The 22,634-nt window shown below is 44.2% G+C and overlaps 1 protein-coding gene across 1 annotated transcript; it reads left to right on the top strand.

The window, feature by feature from the left end:
* Positions 1–11,765: 11,765 nt before the first annotated feature.
* On the top strand, positions 11,766–12,645 carry LOC147886386 (uncharacterized). The gene is made up of 4 exons (XM_087395045.1): positions 11,766–11,868; positions 11,966–12,038; positions 12,122–12,336; positions 12,431–12,645. Exons 1-4 carry the CDS (start codon positions 11,850–11,852, stop codon positions 12,643–12,645), a joined length of 522 nt encoding a protein of 173 aa, XP_087251171.1. The 5' UTR covers positions 11,766–11,849.
* Positions 12,646–22,634: the final 9,989 nt, after the last annotated feature.

The raw sequence follows: 22,634 nt of genomic DNA, 5'->3' as shown, positions 1-22,634 counted from the left end.
TGTGAGGGGAGGCAAGGAACTGTGTTGGGAAGGGATCAAAAGAGAAAGGCACAGAACAAAAGAGAAGGGCCAAGTACCAAGGGAGAGGGGGGGCAGTGCAAGGAGGAATGTGTAGAAGAATGTTGGAAAAGTGGCTGTTGAAGTGACTATTGAAGGGACTATTGAAGGGACACTTTATAAAAAATTCCTCATGCACACACCAGTTCCTCATCCGTTGAAAAAGAGTCACATGTAGGGCTTAGGAGGCACATGCAGGACTGAGGGCAACCATGGAAAGGTGAAAGGGCTGGCACGGGAGAAGGGGGGGCCTTGGGGAAAAGGGAAAAAGGGGCACAGAGACAGAGAGAAAGAAAGAAGTGTTTGTTATTCAAGAATGTGGGGTTTGAAAGAGATGGGAAAGGGCAAAGGAAGGGACAACGTGAACTTTGATGGGGACGTTGAAGCATTTGAGGGTAGATAGGGAGGGAAGGAGAGTTGTTTCAAGTAACCCAAGTGGGATGAAAGAAGTGCCATAGCCAAGAGAGTGGGGAGGAGGAGGTTCAAGATGGTAGGGAGCTAGGACTATGATGTGTGCAAGTGGGTTTTGAGAAAGAGAGAGGGGAGACCAAGAATGGCCATTGATAAATACTAGGGAAAGAGACAAAGAGAAAGCCCAAGATGTCGAGATCAACTAAAGCAACCCTTGTAAACTATAGTAGCACTTCAAACTCTTCTTCTGAACCTATAGAAAGGTATTTTTCTAATCTAAGTTTTCAACAAAGGCCACATCTCTGAGTATGAGGATTTTAGAGAGGATATTCCTTGCTTTGATCCCAAGATTGATGCCAAGTGAACCAGCAGATTATATTGTTTTGCCTAATTGATCCCAAGAGAACAAGCTTTTGGTATGTCTTCATATAAGAACTCCAGATTAATGTGTTGCAGATGGAGTCCAATGGTGGACTTGGATCACAATATTCCTTGCGATCTCGCAGGAGACTACAACGTCAAAAGGTCCAGAAATCACCTCTGGAGCAGTGCCTGCATCTCAGATATCTTCCTTGGAGAGGATCAGTGAGGAAGATGTGCCCAATCCTGTTGCATCAGAAAAAAGTAAGGCATCTAAAAAAATGAAGGGACCAACAAATAGTAGCATTACAAGACATGAGCTTCAAGGTAAAGGTTATGAAATTGTTCAGAATGGTAAAAAATTATTTTTGATATCATATTAATCATGTGATGCTATTGGGTATTGAGGTTGATAATTGAATGATTTTCTAAAATTTGACATTTGCTTGAAGGTAAAGAGGCAGAGATATCCGCCTTCCTAGAGAGCTAAGTAACCGATATGGAAAGCGCATTAAGGTGCACTTGTTACAGCAGGTCATGGACACACTCGTTGTCAAGAAAGATATGGAGGTGCCTCTGATACCCTTGTGTAGGCTCATCATAAACGAGGCCAAAAGGATGGTGGGAGACAATGTAGGTGTCTTGGCAGAGATATTTGACCAGCAGGGGTACATTGATAGCAGGGGTGACTTCTTGGTGTCACTCGGGCATCCAGGCAAGCCAAAGCTCACTTGGATTCTGATGAGGATCGACATCAAGCAGTCCCTACATGGGAATTGATAAACCATGAATTTGAGAATGAATTGGATATGAGATTAGATTGGGTCAACCTAAAGGGAAAGAAATTTTTGGTTTGGGATGGAAACCATCAACTCAAGGCATGGTTAGGGAGGATAAACACAGGTACGTTCTTTTGCATTTAGTGTATGTAAATTTTATTTTATAGCATGTGAGTGAACTTGCTTTACAATGTATTCAAATATGATGGATTAGCACTTTCGAGTTCGCTCTGCTGCAAGTTCTTGTAGCTCGAGCATACACAGGAGGGTGAGGTGTTGTTAGCACTAGCTGAGGTCAATAGGTATGAATCCATTGTCATGCTTACTGTTATGCTTTGACTTTCTAGTTTTTTGGTGTCTTAAAATGGTCGCCTAACCAATTGCATGTCCATGTGTAGGTTTGCACATGTACATGTCCCACACACTATCGCACCTAATATATTTATGATGCAAAAATTTGGCTACAGAGGAGGCTGTATATTAATTGCAAGTACTTGATTGACATTGTGTTTTCTACTGGCTACAGAGGAGGTTGTATATCATAGGGTAGTGAGAGTTGACTGGTTGGATGTGCACTTATCACTAGTGGATGGAAATCGGCACCAGTATGTATTCAATAGTTTGTAGGTGTATTTTAATCAGAATGGTATGAATATGATTATTGATGTAGATTATTGATGTGAATGTCTATTTTCTTCAGGTCTCATGTGAAAGTAAGGAATTTTCTTAAGTTGCTGACCCCTTCATTAATCACAATTGAAGAGAAAGAAACAAAGGCAACTGCAAGCATGATATCGACAGACTTTCTACATCATCTTTGGTTGAGCGCATCTCCAGAAAGGAGATTCTGGACTGGAACTGGTTACATATGGGTCTTGTGGAGGCTATTTCAGCATTTGCAAACCATATAGTCAAAGATGGGGGGTGGCTCATCAGTATTTGCTTACTAAAACATGTGTTGTGTTCAGTTGGGGGCAGTTTGCACACTGATGGTATACCTTGTCTATGGCTACATGCAAGAGAATCCCAAGGAGATGGTACATGAAATCTCATTTAAATGGTAGTATAGTTTCATATATGTTTATGCACAAATTTGGAAAAGTTTGACTTGTTTAAGTTTTCATGGTTACAGATGACCTGGCTAGTCTTTGGTATGTGGCAGCACCATGCATGCAAGATCCCCACATACTACAATAAAGCCTTAGCAGAGAAGAGCCTTCAAAATGACATATGCATTAGCCAGTCAAACTGGATAAGGGAGACAAAAATCCACACAAAGAGGGATGAAATTTCGTGCGAGGTGGTGCGGAGAGGCAACCTGGATTAAGTAGGTGATTTTAATTTGCAAGTGCTTTTTTCAGTCTTTGTGTATGGTTGGTTTGTTACTAATTGAGGATCTTGTTTCCAGATTTCTCTTGCACACATTCACGCAGGAGGGGGAGGTGGTTGTGGATGCATTTGTAGGCACGGGGAACATGGCACGTGCATGTGTAGAGCTAGGTAGACATTGTGTCTCTCTTGAGAAAGATGATGACATGGTGATTGTTTACTTGAAGCCCTTAGAGCACAGGCATCCAGATGCCAAGAAAGGGGAATTAGATTTTCCTATTTTGTGATGACAATTTACATTTTGTGCTCCAGGGCTTTGAACAGATGTTTATGTATTTGAACTTATATTTGTTTAAATTTTTTGGACCAAATGTTTCATTTTATGTCTATGGTTTTTTTGCGATTTTCACTGTTTGTTACATCCATTAGGAAAAAGAGAGTAGATATCAATTTTTGAACATAGATATCAGAAGATGTGTGAGGAATAGAGTAATGAAGTGAACTAGGAAGTTGTAGACTATTGAATGAGCTATGACTTTGTTTTTGGAATCATGTCAATCGGAGACCTAGAGAGAGAGAGATACGTTTCATTTTATCTCTATGGTTTGTATTTTTCACTATTTGTTACATCCATTAGGAAAAAGAGATTAGATATCAATTTTTGAACATAGATATCAAATTATGTGTGAGGAATCATCACATGTGAAGTGAACTAGGAAGCTGTAGACCATTGAATGAGCTATGACTTCATTTCTGCAATCAAGTCAATCTGCTCGCCTAAACTATGGTTGCTCGCCTGGGTTCGCTCGCCTAGAAATTTTGCCCTTATGTAAGTTAGTTCAGGTTTAACCAATAATAAATGAGCTATGGTAGGACCTCAAGAGGTTAGGATGGAGATTAATTTGGACTATATTTTCTAAAGCAGAAGAACATATTTGTGCAAGAGTTTGAGCTAGGAATGTGAGCGCTCATCAACTAACTAACGCTTATGACACCCCTATGCATACTTGGCTTTGAGCAAGTAAAGTTTAGAACTCATCTCCATGAAAATAATGAATCCTATGACTATTGCTAAATCAAAATATTGTCCTTGAGAAGGGAAGGATCCAATGACAATACCAAGACTACCAAGAAGGAGAAGGTAGTGACAAGGAAGTAGATGCAAATGCATTGCCTCAAGCCAAGGATACTTTAGCAATAGGATATGAATAGATCTCATTGAGATTTTCATAATAGGGAATCTAACTCTCAATGAGAAATGGTCTAAAAATTTCTCAAATCTCATACATATAAATGTGTGAAACCCAGCCAACCCAATAAGGAGTGTTGGTACAAGAATAATTGCTAACTAAGGGTCCCAAGACAAAAGAGGGTGTTAGAGAATAAAATTGAGATGTCCATATTGATCAAGAACAAGATTCTTACAAAATAATTAAATATTCCAAAAACCAAAAAAGTAGAAATAAGCATTATTTAAAAACAAAATTTACTTAATTAAGAAAAGTAAGCTATAATGCCAAGGGGTTGCTCCTTTTTCCTCACTTTCTTTTCATCACTTTCCATAGAGTCAAAGAGTGCTCGGACTTCTACTTAAAATCAAGGTATCCATGCTTACAAGCATCATAGTCCATCTCCATTGAGTTTAGGATAGAGGTGCTCGGACTTTTGCTAAAACAAAGGCATCCACACTTATACTTGTCAATCTATGCCTACAAAGAGATGACTTGTTTTTATAGGGCCACAATGGTAATAATGCATCCTTCATGGTCCATCTACATAGAACAAAGGATAGATGTGCTCGTATTTCTCCTTGCAATGGATGGATCCATGCTTATACTTGTCCTTTTTTGTCTACAAAGTGGTGAGTTGTTTTTGTTAGGCCTTAATGGTAGGAGTGGATCCCTCATGCTCCATCTCACTACAATGCATCTTACCTTGGGCTTTGTCACCTCATGCGAAATGGTTGTTGTGAAGATGAAAAAGATGTTAGTCATGTGATTATTATCATGTCCATATGTAATGCATCTCTTCTTTTCCCCCAAATTTACAAGTGCACTTTGTAGCTCTCTCAAGTGCCCAACTAGCTTTCTCTAGCTCCAAAGTGGTTTTCTACATGTGGAATTTATTTATTTGTTACAATAAACGTCTTTCTCCCATTGCCAAGTGCACTACTTTGTGGTTCTACCATTTTTCTTAAGTTCTATTGTAAGCTGTTGTGCATTTCTTCCTATACGTGTTATTCTTTTAGTTTCAAGCTACCACTATGTCACCTATATGCTTGTGCTAGGCTATTTTTTGTGCCTGAAATTCCTTCATTGGTATTATACTTCATGTATCTTTGTTTACAATGCACGAGAATTATTGAGAAACTTCTACATGTGCTTTATAAGAAATTTTTGATTGAAGTATCTAATTACATGAATCCAGTACTCATGGGCAAGGTGCAATGATTGCCTTTCCTAGGCAAATCGATTAGAGAACTACATGCTATTTGATAGATTCTGAATGTCTCCAAATTGCATTGATGTCATACCCCTATACCCCATGGTCTCTAGATTATCTACCCCATGAGCTGACTATCCATGGAGCAAGTGTTCAAAACTATGTGGAAATACTTCCTCTCTGAAATTGCCACCATGAAAACTCAAGGTTGAAAGAGTGAGAGCATGTAGCTACAGTGCACTAAGGGGAAGTACTTCCTCTTGTAATGTGCCCCATGAAAAAGGTTATTGACTTTTATTTTATTTTTGTACCAAAATACTACATGGACTATAGAGTGTACGTAGTACCTTGACTCTAGGAGGCACTTTAGGAGGCTTCCAGTTTTGGGTCCCTATATGTGTCTAGCTCATACAAAGACTAGAAAATGGGTCTCCCTTGCGGTGAAGTGTCCTCCACTTCAGTCCACAAAATTGGAGGAGTGAGATATGTATGGATGGAGATGTTCCCGTATACATGTGAAAGTATCCCTGCTCTAAGTTCAAATTAATATCCATGATATTAATGCTTTTTTGGATCATAGATAAACCTAGGGGCGGGGAGAAAAATATGGGGAGGGATGACTGTAAAAGTGTAAGATGAGGTGAGAGTAATGTTTGAGCAAGGAGGGATGGTGGTGGTAGAGGCGAGTAGGGACTCATAAGAGAAGGGTTAGGAGGGGAAGAATCTATGAGGGAGAAGTGAGGCCATTGTCATCAAGGGGATTGATTGAGAAGAAGGTGGGGAGGATATCAAAATAGTTGGAGGTTGGTTTAGGTGGGAAGAAACCCTAATAGGAGGAGGATAGGGGAGGTATATTATGATAATGGATGGAGAGGTAGCATGCCTTTTTTGAAGGAGATAGGGAAGTTGTGGTCACTTTGAAATATAAAAATAATATGTATATTGAAATTAAAAACTTGTAGATTTTTTCTTCACTGTATCCAAATTTGTGTACTTTACAACTACCTTTGTCCCTATAATTACCCCTTATTTGTGCATAACACATGCATCAAAGTATTCTTGCTCAAAACATGACGGAGGTAATGTGGAGTGCATCAATTCCCCCTCATTCCTAAACATGCAAAAAAGGAGGAGAGATATCCTAGACTCTTACCTTCAAGATCTTGATACATTCACACATTTGTTCAAGGCTAAAATTGTGCATAGGCCCCATAAAATAGAGGGTAAGGTTTTTCCAAAAAGAACTTCTAACCACATGAATAGGAACAAATTTAGGCCAAAAATATGTTCCACAAGAAAACATGAACATACAGTTTTCAACCCTTAGGTTTCTAGGCTAGAAAAAGAATAGAAACTTTAACTCCTTCAAAGCATAGTAGGCCCGTGTCATAGAATGCCATGGTGTCTCAGCAGGCATCCACTGCCCCAACCACCATCGCACCATTGGTGGCCTTCTCCTTTAGCTTGTAGCCATAACCCATTCTGCTTGGTTGTTCATTTGTTCTCTTCCTTAATGCTTGTCTAGGTTGCATCCTTTTTGTTTGTTCACCTTCATCACCATGATGTCTCTATAGCCCGTCATGTGACTACAACAAGGTCTTCCCTATTGATATATGTGCAATGCCCACCTTTCATATGTAACCACCAATGTTCCATAGTGCCCTTTTGTAAGGCCCCCATTATGAGAAGCCATGGTGTGAGCACTTGACATTGGTAGGATCCTAGTTTTGACACTAGATGAGGTTTCATGGTGACCATTTGATGGTTAGGAGATTGTAGAAGGATCAACATACTCCTCGGGGGTTCGAGGGCAATGCTCCCGATCTTGGGGGTCTAGGAGCAACGCCCCCAATGGTGGGGGCAGAGCCCCTGATGAGGGTGTGGGGGCAATGCTCCCAACTGTGAGGTCCGAGGACTACTAATAGGCCCTAGTCTACGATGGTATGCCCTCAATTGCATGCGCACAATCATTCACGTGTGAATTTGCCCTTACGTGCGTGATCGATGGTCGGCGGTCAATGGTCTTTGGCTGGGGCAAAATTCAAGCAAACATGCGCCACCGTCCTCACACTTAGTCACACACTGTGCTAAGTCAATATGCATCTAAATCTTGCACATGAACCTAGCTCTAGCTCTCTCCCTCTCTCCTCTCAAGGGTGGCCATGATGAATGGGTTTGCAATAATCTAAACCACAAAACAATCATTACGTAAAGCATGCAAGTGCATTGCAAACAAGAATATAATACATTTGTTGCAATAAGAAATATCTAAATTTAGTACCCATATCATCAAATAACAAACTCATAGTATCTATTGATAATCTAAACTTGAAAACATTAATAAACATTGACAACTAATGAAAGCATGCATGATGTATATGTGGAACTCGTTTTTTGACCTTATCAGAAGGGGCTAGAACAAAAAACATCTAACAACATCACAGAACCAAGATGATCTAGATCAGCATTTGTGATCACACATCTATTCTAGGCTAAAGCTGTGCATATAGAGCACAAAATAGAGGGTAAGGTTTTTCCAAGAAGAACATCTAACCTTATGAATAGGACCAAAATTAAGCCAAAAAAATGCTCCACAAGAAAAACTAAGCATAGAGCTTTCAACCCTTAGGTTTCTAGCCTAGACCAAAAAAAAAAAGATAACTCCTTCAAAGCATAGCAGGCCTGTGTTAGAGAATGCCATGGCATCATAGCAGACATCCATTGCCCAACGACCATCGCACCGTGGGTGGCCTTCTTCCTTAGCTTGCAGCCATAATTCATTTTTCTTGTTTGTTCATTTCTTCTTTGCCTTACTTCTTGTGTAGGTTGCATCGGGGAAGGGTAAGAAGCGAGTTTTTTGAGTGAGTTTAGGAGCTAGTTTTTTTTGGCAACCAGCATGTTGTGTTACACCTATTCCACTTAGGACATCTCTCTCTTTTTTAGAGGCAGTGGATTCTCACGGGTGGTCTCAACCTATTAGTCCCAAAGAAGGCCACTCCACTGCCCAGGGGTCCTACACCTGGTTGCTCTCATTGCCCCCCTCCCGCCATCTCCTCCTTCTCGTAGCCCCTTCCACCTCCTCCGCCTCGCTCCTCCTCATCGCTTCCTTCCTTGACCTCCTCCGCTACCTCTCCGCCCCCCCTTTCCCATCTCCCCTGCCTCCCACCTCGTCTCGCTGCACTGCCCCTCCTACCTCCCCTCTTCGCTTCCCTGCTCCCCCTCCTCCTCCCCTCCCCGCTGCTCCTCCCACCTCCCCTGCTACCCCTCCCTCCCTCCTTTCGTCGCCTCTACCACCTCTGCCCTCCACCTTCTCTGCCTCTTGCCACCCCCACCTCCTCCCCCCTCTGCCTTCTTCGCCTCCTCCTCTCCTCCCCCCCATTGACTTCCTTCTCCCGTCTCCTCTTCGCCTCTTGCTTTCGCCTTCTCTCCCTCCTCGCCTTCTCGTCCCCCCCTCCTTCTTCGCCTTCCTCTTTCCTCTTCCGTCCTTACCCCCCCTTACTCTGCCTCGTCTTTGCCTTCCCCTCTAATGCGTTTCTCCCCTTTCTCTTCTTCCTCCCTGTAGCGGGAGCATTTGCGCTTGTTAAGGTGAAAGAAAACCTTGGTGGTGACCATTGGTCTGGCCAGAGGGGCTCTATGGTAGCACCCTCAAATCCCACAGCTAGTAAGGTTCTTCTTTCCCCAACTGACAAGCAACAGGTACAACAGGCAGTTCAGTCCCTCTTGGACAAGGCACTTATGGGCAGAATTGTGGGCCTCACACCTACATGGAGACAGGTGCGAGAGTGGATCCAGGCAAGCTTGGCATTAGAAGGAGACCACATCCAACAGGTCACCATCTATGGATGAGGCATTTTCCTCATCTAGCTGAGCTCCCCTAACACTGCCTCAACACTTATGGAGCAGAGCCCCATCCTCCTCGGCCCACATCTTATTTACCTCTTTCCTTGGTATCATGGGTTCACAGTGGAGGACATGGATACGACACACCATGTTCCACATTTCTCGGTTACACTTCGCTTCCTAGGGCTCCCCAAGGAGTATCGAGCCATCCTCCCTTCCATTGGTCGAGCTTTTGGCACAGTGCTCATGAGTCCCTACCAAAGTTGACCGCCTCAGTTTTAGCAGATGATGGAGTCCCCAGGATTAAACTGGTGGTTGAGGGCCCAGAGTCCCTCCCAAAGTTGATCCTTCTCAAGACCCTTGAAGGGGGCACACTTCACCACCAGAGGGTGGAGATTTCTAGGCTAGTAGGCCAGTGTCTTCGGTGCAAATAGATGAGTCACCTTGCTAGAGATTGCCCCCGTGGCCTCCCTCGTGCACCTCCCCCCCCTCTGCAGAGTAGATAGAGTCAATAGGCCTGAGCCCAATGGCCTCTCAGGCAGGAGCAACAGGAATCTCGAACCCCTTGGGTTACCCCCTCAGAAGGGGACTGGACCCAAGTTAAAAAGAAAAAGAAAACAAGCAAGCAAGCCCGCAAGCGTCGCAGGTAGAGGGCCGCATCACAAAGAGAGGGGAGAAACAACAGGAGCCACCTCCTCCAGCGGCAGGGGCCACCGCCCATCCAGACGATCCTCCAGCTTCGAAGTTTCAGCCTCCAAATCCACCCTTGTAGAGCAGTAGCGAGCCCCAGGAGCTCCAGATGCGACGATGGCAGAAGCCGCAGATGCTAGCCCGATGGGGGTTGCGGAGGAGCCCATGCAGAGCTCCAATGAGCCTGATCAGCAAGGGGCCCTATGGTCCTTGTCCCTCCTCCCCCCCCTCCTCCCTCTCCCCCCCAAACACTTCCCCCTCTTCCTCCTCACTTCCCCCTCCCCCTCCTGGGTTCCCCCCGCCCCCTCCCCCCCCCTCAGCCCCCCCTCCTATAGTCACCCTCACCCTGACTAGGCCCCCTCCCTCTATCCCCCACTCCCTCTCCTGCTACCCCACTCTCCACTTCAGCAGTAGGTTCTTCTACTTCGACACTCCTACCAGTTGGCAGGGGAACGGCAGGGGAACGATAATACCCCCTTCTACTTCCTCATCACAGCAGCAGGTCCATTCAAGGAGGGATTCTGAGGGACGAGGCTCATCTTCCCAGTAAGCATCTCCCAACCTCTAGCCTAGGCATCCCTTACCGCGGGACTTCTAGAGGTTAGGACCCTAGAACTATCTGGAGATTTCGGACTCTTATCCTCTACCATTGGAGGTAACGCTCATGGTCCTCCAGCCCTGAAAGGGGGGTTTGATCAATGCAGTGGGATCTCTAACTCACCCCATTTGGAGATTTCCATTTGCCTCCACAGGGTTGGAGAAATGGTCCTCGGAGGTGTTCGATGCTATTTTGGGGAATCAAATTACACTCATGATGGATGAGTGGATGGGGCCACATGGAATAGACCTTTGGTATGCCCATTGCTGCTAGAGGCCAAGGTGGAGCAAGCACACTTCTGGCCCCTCCAAAAATGTGCGGAGTTGTTCGGGGTGGAAGCCTCCTTCATGATGAATTGGGCACAAAAAATCAGTATTGAGCCGGCATCCACACTAGTATAGCGTTGCACAGATACTGACTACTCGCCCTCTAAACCCCCGAAAAAATCACAAAACAGTCTTTTTGGGACAGGCACCCACTCACAGCAGAGCCTTATTACTGACTCCCCCATCCTCATGAGCTAGACCATAGTGAGTTGGAGCATACACAGGCTCCACGACCATGTTCGTAGCCAGCCGCAGTACTTGATACTCTGACAGGAGTTACAGAGGGTAGTGGACATCCTTATGATTCAAGAGCACATGTTTTCAGCTTCAGACATTAGATGACGTCATCACCTTCTCCCAGGAAGAGGTCCAAAGGAGTGGTCCCTTGCGGTAGGATGGAGTGGAGGGGTCTGCATCCCAGTCTCACAGACTTTGGCCCCAGAGGTCTACGATCAGGGCGAGCTCATTCCAAGACATGTAGTTTGGATGGGAGTTTGAACAGGAGAGTCTAGGATCAGGATCCTCAATGGGTATGCCCCAACGTGTAGACATCACTGCCCGGCCTTTTGGAGGAAGCTATCAGAGTGTGTTCCGGATATAGACTCCTGGATTGTTGGAGGTGACTTTAACAACTTGGAGTTTGGGAAAGACAAGCAGGGCGGAGCCTCTTTTTTTGAGATGCCAACAGCAATAGAGCGTAGCACCTGGGAGCATTTCATTTTCATGATCAGTGGCAGAGACCCGTGGAGAGAGCCATATTTTAGCAGGACACCTAGCAGCCTTCTCTTCTCCTTTGGACAGAGGAGACATGATGGATTGTTAGAGAGACTAGACCATTTCTATCTTGGGGACTGGGAATTACATAGAGGCAAATCTACCGGGATTTTGGCAGGTACCACGATGTCAGACCACTCTCCAATGGTACTTTACTTGGTGCCATTTGATGGTTTAGGCATTCAGTTCCTTGGCAATGCAGTGAAGTATTTTAGAGCATGCCGGTAGATTCACTTCCAAAATATGTTTCTGGACTTAGTAGGTGAGAAATTTTGGTTTTGGGAAATTGTTTGTGCAATCAAATATTTGAAATCATGCTAGAACATTCTCTCATAAAATGCCTATTAATAACATAGTAGGCGATATGAAGAGCTCACTAGTTGCGGAGAAGCAACCGCAAATGGCTATGTCTATGCGGTGCCTAGTGTACAGGTAATGAATGTTGGATTCTCTAAACAGTACAAAAATTCAATCATATATGATGATGGATTAATAGTTACATGAATGGCTTGCAGGTGGTTTTCCAAGCTGGTGGGAGAGCGTGCTCTAAATGAGATGCCAGTGGAGTTCCATGATTGGTTGATAATAACAAAAGGGCCACTATGCATGTTTCCTGACACATGGTCACAGCGCCCTAGTGGGTTGTCAGAGTGGGAGATGCAGAGATGCCCCTGGTGGTTGGATTATCCTCTCAACAAGGTTCCCGAATCAGAGAAGGAGCTATGCAAAGGTAAATATGTGTTCCTCTCGGTTCATTGCTTGAGTGTGTCATTCATATTTCAAGGAATGCATTAGAATGAACATCGTTTTTATGCATGGTTTAGAATTTGTCATGTGGAGGCAAGCGCCAGGCAAGAGGACAAGGGACATTGGTTCCACTACCGAGGAGCTACGTACCAAGAGAAGCAATGATGGGAGAGCATCGCAGGCAAGTAGGGTGTTGCAATTTGGTACTGTTGTTGAAGGAAGGGGTAGTCACGAAGATGAGGGGGACAACCAATCTGATGACAATCATGGAATTAGAGAGGGGAGATGGTAAGGGAACAAAGGTGCCTCCAATATTATGTCCGTAGATGGCATTGCAAGTACTTGATTGACGTTGTGTTTTCTGCTGGCTGCAGAGGAGGCTGTATATTGATTGCAAGTACTTGATTGACATTGTGTTTTCTACTGGCTGCAGAGGAGGCTATATATCATAGGGTAGTGAGAGTTGATTGGCTCGATCTGCATTATCACATTTGAGCTAGTTCACACGCTGATGGTATACCTTGACTGCAGCTACATGCAAGAGAATCCCAAGTAGATGGTACGTGAAATCTCATTTAAATGGTAGTACAGTTTCGAATATGTTTATGCACAAATTTGCAAAAGTTTGACTTGTTTAAGTTTCCATTGTTACAGATGACCTGGCTAGTCTTAGGTATGTGGTAGCATCATGGATGCAAGATCCCCACGTACTACAATAAAGCCTTAGTAGAGAAGAGCCTTGGAAATGACATATGCATTAGCCAGTCAAACTAGATAAGGGAGACAAAAATCCACACAAAGAGGGACGTAATTTCGTGCGAGGTGGTGTGGAGAGACAACCTGGATTGAGCAGGTGCTGTTTTCAATCTTTGTGTATGGTTTGTTTGTTAACAATTGAGGATCTTGTTTCCAGGTTTTTCTTGCACACATTCACGAACGTGGTTGTGGATGCATTTGTAGGCACAGGGAACATGGCACGTGCATGTGCAGAGCTACGCAGACATTGTGTCTCTCTTGAGAAAGATGATGACATGGTGACTATTTACTTGAAGCCGTTAGAGCACAGGCAGCCAGATGCCAAGAAAGGGGAATTAGATTTTCCTATTTTGTGATGACAATATACATTTTGTGCTCCAGGGCTTTGAACAGATGTTTATGTATTTTGTTACATCCATTAGGAAAAAGAGAGTAGATATCAATTTTTGAACATAGGTATCAAATGATGTGTGAGGAGTAGAGTGATGAAGTGAACTAGGAAGTTGTAGACTATTGAATGAGCTATGACTTTGTTTTTGGAATCATGTCAATCGGAGACCTAGAGAGAGAGAGAGATACGTTTCATTTTATCTCTATGGTTTGTGTTTTTCACTGTTTGTTACATCCATTAGGAAAAAGAGTATAGATATCAATTTTTAAACATAGATATCAGATGATGTGTGAGGAATCGTGATATGTGAAGTGAACTAGGAAGTTGTAGACCATTGAATGAGCTATGACTTCATTTTTGCAATCATGTCAATCCGCTTGCCTAAACTATGGCCGCTCGCCTAGAAATTTTACCCTTATGTAAGTTAGTCCAGGTTTAACCAATAATAAATGAGCTATAATAGGACCTCAAGAGGTTAGGATGGAGATTAATTTGGACTATATTGAAAAATCTAAAGCAGAAGAACATATTTGTGCAAGAGTTTGAGCTAGGAATGTGAGCACTCATTAACTAGTTAACTACAAAGCCTTATGACACCCCGATGCATACTTGGCTTTGAGCAAGTAAAGTCTAGACCTCATCTCCATGAACATAATGAATCCTATGACTATTGCTAAATCAAAATATTGTCCTTGAGAAGGGAAGGATCCAATGACAATACCAAGACTACCAAGAAGGAGAAAGGTAGTGACAATGAAGTAGATGTAAGAAAACAATACAACGTCTATGCTCAATAGATAACAGGATCTCATACGCAAGAGAGAAAAGCAGATAGTATGGAGAATCAAAAATTTGATTACTGTAGAACTGATACAATAGATGGTGCTACCTCCTAGCCATGCACTCCTATGAGAGAAGCTTCAATGGTGATCTAGAAACAATAGAGGACGGAGGCTGGATGCTAAGGAATCAGGGTTGCTGTAGCCAGTGATGATGATGGGCTTCACGGGCTTGCTCTTATATAGGCACCACTCATAGTCGATTAGACTCAATTGGGTGACCGACCCGGTCAGCCCAAAACGGCCGACGAGGGATCAAGCCACCAACCACACGATAGAACCGGTGTGCAAAATAGAGCAACTAACCTACCGACTCCGTTCGGCCCACAGCCATCTGGGATCATCTAGTGCTCCAAATGGGCCCCACAATCCGAGAGTGGGCTACCTCGGGAAATGCTCCATCTACCCTCAGTGCGGTCAGTCATGGGATGCCTTCCCACACTTGCATGTAGCCTAGTTGGCGGTGTGCCAACTCTATCTGAAGCCATCCAGCCATCAGGCCACACATGGCCCCCATTTGGTGTCCAAACTAGGACCTATCGGATAACCGAGCTACTCAAATGCCTTCTCCTCATATGGGGGGCTTACAAGTAGAGTTAGCTGGTTTCCACGTAGTTACATGAGAGTGGAGCATTGATATCTAACACCCCCCCTCAATGTCCACCTGCAAGTGAACTTACTTTTTCGGCCCAATGCCAAGTCGATGAAGATGCCTCTCCAGCAAGTCTCTTCCAAGAGCCTTCGTGAAGATGTCCGCAGGATTCTCTGTAGTCAGACAGTATATCAGGTCGACCTCTCCATCCATGATGAGCTCATGTACAAAGTGATATTGAATCTCAATGTGTTTTGTGTGAGCATGGAACACAGGGTTCTTTGCAATCGCCATGCAACTCTGATTGTCACATGATAACTGCATAGGCTTGTTCTGTACTGCACCCATGTCCCCTAAAATCCTCCTCAACCATACTGCCTCACAAGAAGCAAAACATGCTAATTTGTACTCAGCCTCGGTAGAAGAAAGAGCAACTATAGGTTGCTTCTTGCTGACCCATGACACAACTCCAGATCCAAGTGAGAAACAGTAACATGTCACTGATCTCCTGCTGTCCACATCTCCTCTGCACAATCCAAAATCCGGTCAAGATGTTGCCCTTGGTATAGGTGATGCCATAATCAAGTGTGCCTTTGATGTATTTCAGCACCTGCATCCCTGCCCTCCAATGGTTCTCCCGGGGCTTATTGGAAAACTTGCTTAGTACACCAGTCGCAAAGCTGATGTCCGGCCACGTGTTGCACAAGTAAATCAAGCTGCCCACAAGCCTTCTGTACTTTGCCTCGTCCACCAGTGGTGATGAATCCTCGTTTGAGAGCTTCACGTCAACCTCCATAGGGGTGCCAACTGTCTTGCACTCAGCCATGCCAAATGCCTTCAATATCTCTCCAACATACTTCAACTGTGAGATGAAGATCTGTTTTGGCTCTTGCCAAACTTCAATCCCCAAAGAGAAATGCATCAGTGTCATTTCAAACTCGCTTCCTAGCAAATGCTTTGTCTGCGAGATATTCTCTTCATGGTTCCCTGTTATGACAAGGTCGTCCACATAAAGGACCACGATCATACACTTGCCTCCTTCTCTGAAGATATACAAATTTGCATCAAATGGGCTCCTCCTAAACCCGTTTTGCAGAAGGTAGGCATCAATCCACTGGTACCACGCTCGTGGGGCCTGTTTCAGCCCGTAAAGTGCCTTCTTTAGTTTATAGACTTTACCTTCTAAACTAGGGATCACAAAACCTAGTGGTTGTTCCATGTATACCTCCTCCTTGAGATCTCCATTCAGAAAGGCGGATTTTACATCCATCTGAAACACGGGCCAACTTCCCTGGGCTGCTAAAGCCAAAACACTGCGAATTATGGTTAGTCGAGCTGTGGGAGCAAAAGTATCTTGATAATCAAAACCATGTACCTGTGCAAATCCTTTTGCCACGAGCCGAGCCTTGTACTTATCTAATGTGCCATCAAACTTGTACTTGGTCTTGTTCACCCACTTGGTTCCGATTACCTTGCGTTTTGGTGGTCGATCCATAAGGTCCCAAGTGTTGTTCTTCATTATGGAGCCATACTCCGACTGCATAGCCTTCATCCACCTATCATCACCCTGTGCCTCTTCAAGACACTTAGGTTCTTCAGCACAGATCACCTCTGTCATCAAAGCATAGTTGACGAAGTGTTCCTGTGCCCTTCTTTGCTCCTCTAATCTCTTGGACCGGCAGTGTTCAGATGGTTCCTCCTCAATGGCTGGAGGTTCTCTGCCATCCAAAAGCTACTTTACCCACTTCGGGAATGGTCGTTGTTGTTGTGGTTCCACAGGCTCTTCTTCCTCTTCTTTATCTTGAATCCTCCCAAGCACCATTGGGGGAGTTTGGTTTGCTGTTGGTGGTTGTACTGGATGGATATCCTGGTCCTGGTTGTCTGGGAAGGAAGCATCCTCCTCCAATTGATGCGGCTGTTTTGAGAAGACCACATCGTGACTTACTATTACCTTCTTGGTAACAGGATTATATAGTAACCCTTTGCCACTTCATGTAGCCCAAGAAAATACATTTCTGGCTCTTCGGTTCCCATTTGGTCCTGTTAGCCTCAGGGACATGCACAAAACAGTCACATCCAAAAACTCTGAAATGTGTAGCTGAAGGTTTCTTACCAGAAAAGGCCTGCAGTGGAGTCATCCCGTTCACAGCCTTCGTGTAGCTATGATTCAGAATGTAAACTGTCGTGTTACATGCTTCAGCCCAGAAAGACTTTGTCAAATCTTTCCCTTTCATCATACTCCTACCCATTTCGCAGATGACGTGCATCTGCGCTTTGCTACTCCATTTTGCTATGGTGTATGTGGCAGGGGTTTTTGCCTCTTGATCCCGTGACTTTTGCAATAACCTTCGAATTCACTTGATGTGAACTCTCCACCTCTGTCTGATCTCAACTTCTTCACCTTCCTCCCCATTTCTTTCTCGACCATTACATGCCATTCTTTGAACTTACTAAGAGCCTCATCTTTAGTCTTCAGGAAGTATGTCCATATCGTTCTACTGTAGTCGTCGATCAGCGTCATGAAGTAGTAAGAACCACCCAAAGCTTCCGTCTCCATCTTTCCGTAGAGGTCCATGTGAACGAGCTCTAGAGGAGCCTTTGCCCTGCTAGCCTCTTTAGGAAAGGGCTGCCGATGCTACTTGCCCATCATGCAAGCTTCACATACATCATGCAGATCTGTAATTTATGCTGCAATCATTCCACTTTTATGCATCTCCTTTAAAGAACTAAGGTTTAGATGAGCAAACCTCTCATGCCATAGCTTAGTGTTGCTCACATCGGCTCGAGCACTGAAAGCTGAGAGTTCGTAAATGTTGTTGCGCCATGTACCTTTACCAATGACCTTCCCTTGAAGATCCAAAATCTGTGCGCCATTCTTATCGAAGTGAACTTTGAGGTCCCAATCCATGATCGCAGAAACGGACAACAAGTTCCACTTGATATCTGGCACATAAAGAACATGGACAACTGTTTTACAACTCCATCTGACTTGAGAGCAATCGTACCTTTTCCTTTTGCTGGACATTCTGCATCATTGCCGACTACTGCCAGGATGTCATTCCCTACCGGATGTAGAGAGGTATACCAATCCTTCCAATTGGTCATGTGGCGCGATGCACCACTGTCAATAATCCATGGTTCATCCACAGGTACATGAGCTGCCTCCATGCAAATCTCCTCAATTTCTATGAATAGCTCTACTAGTAATGCCTGCGCGCTGTTGCTGGACTCTTTCTTTACTTCGTTCTTCTCATCTGCAATCTTCTTTCGGCACTCATTCTGCTTGTGCCCTGCCTTATTGCAATAGAAGCACTTGATCTTCTTCTTTCTCTTTTTATCATCAGAAGAAGATGGGTTACCAGAGTCCTTACCCTTACCTTTCTTTGATCCAGCATAGAAAGCCGAATCTTCTCCAATCCTCGTCTTTTGACGCATCTCCTCCTCCAGAAGCATTGCGTTGAAATCCTCAAAGTTGAGGAGCGGATTTCTGTTTTGCGTATTTAGCACTGTAACAAGACCGTCATACTTTGGTGGGAGAATCTGTATGCACTTTCGTGCTAGATTCTCGCAAGTGATGGTGATGCCAATCGCAGTCATCTGATCACGCAGATTCTTTACCCTGGTGATGAACTTCTATGTCGCTACAGACTCAGACAGTTTCTCATTCACGAGTTGAGTCTCTAGATTCTGAATCCGCGTCTAATTCGTGGTCTCGTACTGATTTTTCAAGACCGTCCATGCCTCCTCCACTGTGGTGACATGTTGAATTAACGCCATGACAAAGTCACTTACACTGCAGACAATAGAACATAGCGCATCTGCATTTCTTCTTATCCACACGAGAATCTCATCCGCAGTTGGTACTATTTGTTGTCCTGCATTGGCTGGATCCAGTCTCGCAACTGGCTTCACGTCCACCCCAGTAGCAGTATCCCAAAGCTCGTATGCGCTTAGGATGGTCTTCATCTTAAATTTCCAGAGTGGATAGTTAGTGCCGTCCAACTTTTCGCTTTCACCGAACGGTGGGATTCGTAGTCTTGCGGGCTTGGCCATCTCTCACAATCTGCTCGCAAACAGAAACACACTACCAAATCTTCTTGCTAGAGTCCAAGCTCTGATACCATGTAAGGAAACAATACGTCTGTGCTCAACAGATAACAGGATCTCGTATGCAAGAGAGAAAAGCAGATAGTATGGAGAATCAAAAATTTGATTACTGTAGAACTGACACAATAGATGGCGCTGCCTCCCAGCCATGCGCTACTATGAGAGAAGCTTCGATGACGATCTGGAAACAGTAGAGGACGGAGGCTGGATGCTAAGGAATCAGGGTTGCTGTAGCCAGTGATGATGATGGGTTTCACGGGCTTGCTCTTATATAGGCACCACTCGTAGTCGGTTAGACTCAATTGGGTGACCAACCCAATCAGCCCAAAATGGTCGACTGGGGGTCGGTCCCGAAATAGGCCACCGACCACACGATAGAACCGGTGCACAAAATAGAGCAACTAATCTATGGTTTCCATTCGGCCCACAGCCATCCGAGATCATCTGGTGCTCCAAACGAGCCTCGCAACCCGAGAGTGTGGGTTGCCCCGGGAAATGCTCCGTCTACCCTCAGTGTGGTCAGTCATGGGATACCTACCCACACTTGCATGTAGCCTAGTTGGCAGTGTGCCAACTCTATCTGAAGCCGTCCAACCATCAGGCCACACATGGTCCCCATCTAGTGTCCAAACCAGGACGTACCGGATAACCGAGCTACTCAAATGCCTTCTCCTCATATAGGGGGCTTACAAGTAGAGTTAGCTGGTTCTCGTGTAGTTACACGAGAGTGGAGCATTGATATCTAACAGTAGATGCAAATGCATTGCCTCAAGCCAAGTATACTTTAGCAATAGGCTATGAAAAGATCTCATTGAGATTTTCATAATAGGGAATCTAACTCTCAATGAGAAATGGTCTAAAAATTTCTCAAAGCTCATGCATATAAATGTGTGAAACCCAGCCAGCCCAATAAGGAGTGTTGGTACAAGAATAATTGCTAACCAAGGGTCCCAAGACAAAAGAGGGTGTTAGAGAATAAAATTGAGATGTCCATATTGATCAAGAACAAGATTCTTACAAAATAATTGCTCTTAAATATTCCAAAAACCAAAAAAGTAGAAATAAGCATTATTGCCAAGGGTTTGCTCCTTTTTCCTCACTTTCTTTCATCACTTTCCATAGAGTCTAGGAGTGCTCAGACTTCTACTTAAAATCAAGGTATCCATGCTTACACTCAATATTTTCCTACAAGCATCATAGTCCATCTCCATTGAGTTTAGGATAGAGGTGCTCAGACTTTTGCTTAAACATAGGCATCCACGCTTATACTTGTCAATCTGTAACTACAAAGAGATGACTTGCTTTATAAGAAATTTTAGATTGAAGTATCTAATTACATGAATCCAATACTCATGGGCAAGGTGCAATGATCGCTTTTCCTAGGCAAATCAATTAGAGAACCGCATGCTATTTGGATAGATTCCTAATGTCTCCAAATTACATTGATGTCATACCCCTATACCCCATGGTCTCTAGACTATCTACCCCATGGCTATCCATGGAGCAAGTGTTCAAGACTATGTGGAAATACTGCCTCTCTTAGATTGCCACCATGAAAACCCAAGGTTGAAAGAGTGAGAGCATGTAGCTACAGTGCACTAAGGGGAAGTACTTCCTCTTGTAATGTGCCCCATGAAAAAGATTATTGACTTCTCTTTTCTTTTTGCAAAATACCACATGGACTATAGAGTGTATGTGGTACCTTGACTCTAGGAGGCACTTTAGGAGGCTTCTAGTTTTAAGTCCCTATATGTGTCTAGCTAATAGAGAGACTAGCCAATGGGTCTCCCTTGCAGTGAAGTTTCCTCCACTTTAGTCCACAAAATTGGAGGAGTGAGATATGGTATGGATGGAGATGTTCCCGTATACACGTGAAAGTATCCCAACTCTAAGTTTACATTCATATCCATGATATTAATGCTTTTTTGGATCATAGATAGACCTAGGGGGGGGAGAAAAATATGGGGAGGGATGATTGTAAAAGTGTAAGATGAGGTGAGAGTAATGTTTGAGCAAGGAGGGATGGTGGTGGTAGAGGCAAGTAGGAAAGCCTAAGAAAAGGGTTAGGAGGGGAAGAATCTATGAGGGTGAAGTGAGGCCATTGTCATCAATGGGATTGATTGAGAAGAAGGTGGGGAGGCTATCAAAATAGTTGGAGGTTGGTTTAGGTGGGAAGAAACCCTAATAGGAGGAGGATGGGGGAGGTATATTATGATAATGGATGGAGAGGTAATATGCCTTTTTTGAAGGAGATAGGGAAGTTGTGGTCACTTTGAGATATAAAAATAATATGTATATTGAAATTAAAAACTTGTAGATTTTTTCTTCACTGTATCCAAATTTGTGGACTTTACCACTACCTTTGTTCTCTAATTACCCCTTATTTGTGCATAACACATGCATCAAAGTATTGTTGCTCAAACCATGATGGAGGGAATGTGGAGAGCACCGATTCCCCCTCATTCATAAACATGCAAAAAAGGAGGAGAGATATCCTAGACTCTTACCTTCAAGATCTTGATACATTCACACATGTGTTCAAGGCTAAAATTGTGCATAGGCCCCATAAAATAGAGGGTAAGGTTTTTCCAAGAAGAACTTCTAACCACATGAATAGGAACAAATTTAGGCCAAAAATATGTTCCACAAGAAAACATGAACATACGATTTTCAACCCTTAGGTTTCTAGGCTAGACAAAGAATAGAAACTTTAACTCCTTCAAAGCATAGTAGGCCCATGCCATAGAATGCCATGGCATCTCGACAGGCATCCACTTCCCCAACCACCATGGCACCGTTGGTGGCCTTCTTCTTTAGCTTGTAGCTATATTCCATTCTGCTTGGTTGTTCATTTGTTCTCTTCCTTAATGCTTGTCTAGGTTGCATCCTTTTTGTTTGTTCACCTTCATCACCATGATGTCTCTATAGCCCATCATGTGACTACGACAAGGTCTTCCCTGTTGGTATATGTGCAATGCCCACCTTTCATATGTAACCACCAATGTTCCATAGTGCCCTTTTGTAAGGCCCCCATTATGAGGAGAAGGCATGGTGTGAGCACTAGACATTGGTAGGATCCTAGTTTTGACACTAGATCAGGTTTCATGGTGACCATTTGGACATTGGTAGGATCCTAGTTTTGACACACTAGATTAGGTTTCATGGTGACCATTTGGAGATGGTAGAAGGATCAACATACTCCTCAGGGGTTCGGGGGCAAGGCTCTCGATCTTGGGGGTTCGGGGGCAATGCCTCCAACGGCGGGGGTAGAGCCCCCGATGAGGGTGTGGGGGCAACGCTCCCAACAATGGGGTCCGAGGCCTACTAGTAGGCCTCGGCCTACAACGGTATGCCCTCGATTACATGTGCACGATCAATTGTGTGTGAATTTGCCCTTGCGTGCATGATCGATGGTCGGTGGTCAATGGTCTTTGCCTGTGGCAAAATTCAAGAAAACATGTGCCACCGTCCTCACACTTAATCACACACTGTGCTAAGTCAATATGCATATGCCACCGCCAGCCCACCAATGTGGTGGAATTGGTCTACTACAAAGGGTGATATAAGGAGGCCACTTGTCAAGCCTCAACATCAAA

The sequence above is a fragment of the Dipteris shenzhenensis genome, chromosome 24 (assembly GCF_047967505.1).
Source record: "Dipteris shenzhenensis isolate YYH24624 ecotype China chromosome 24, Dip_SZ_1.0, whole genome shotgun sequence".
Lineage (NCBI taxonomy): Eukaryota > Viridiplantae > Streptophyta > Polypodiopsida > Gleicheniales > Dipteridaceae > Dipteris > Dipteris shenzhenensis.
Note: the sequence above shows the minus strand (reverse complement) of the source record. Positions and strands in the feature narration are given on the sequence as shown.

Coding starts and splice junctions, on each gene's coding strand:
- LOC147886386 (XM_087395045.1), top strand. Junction 12,039..12,121: donor ATGCGGTGCCTAGTGTACAG/GTAATGAATGTT, acceptor AATGGCTTGCAG/GTGGTTTTCCAAGCTGGTGG. Junction 12,337..12,430: donor AGAGAAGGAGCTATGCAAAG/GTAAATATGTGT, acceptor TGCATGGTTTAG/AATTTGTCATGTGGAGGCAA.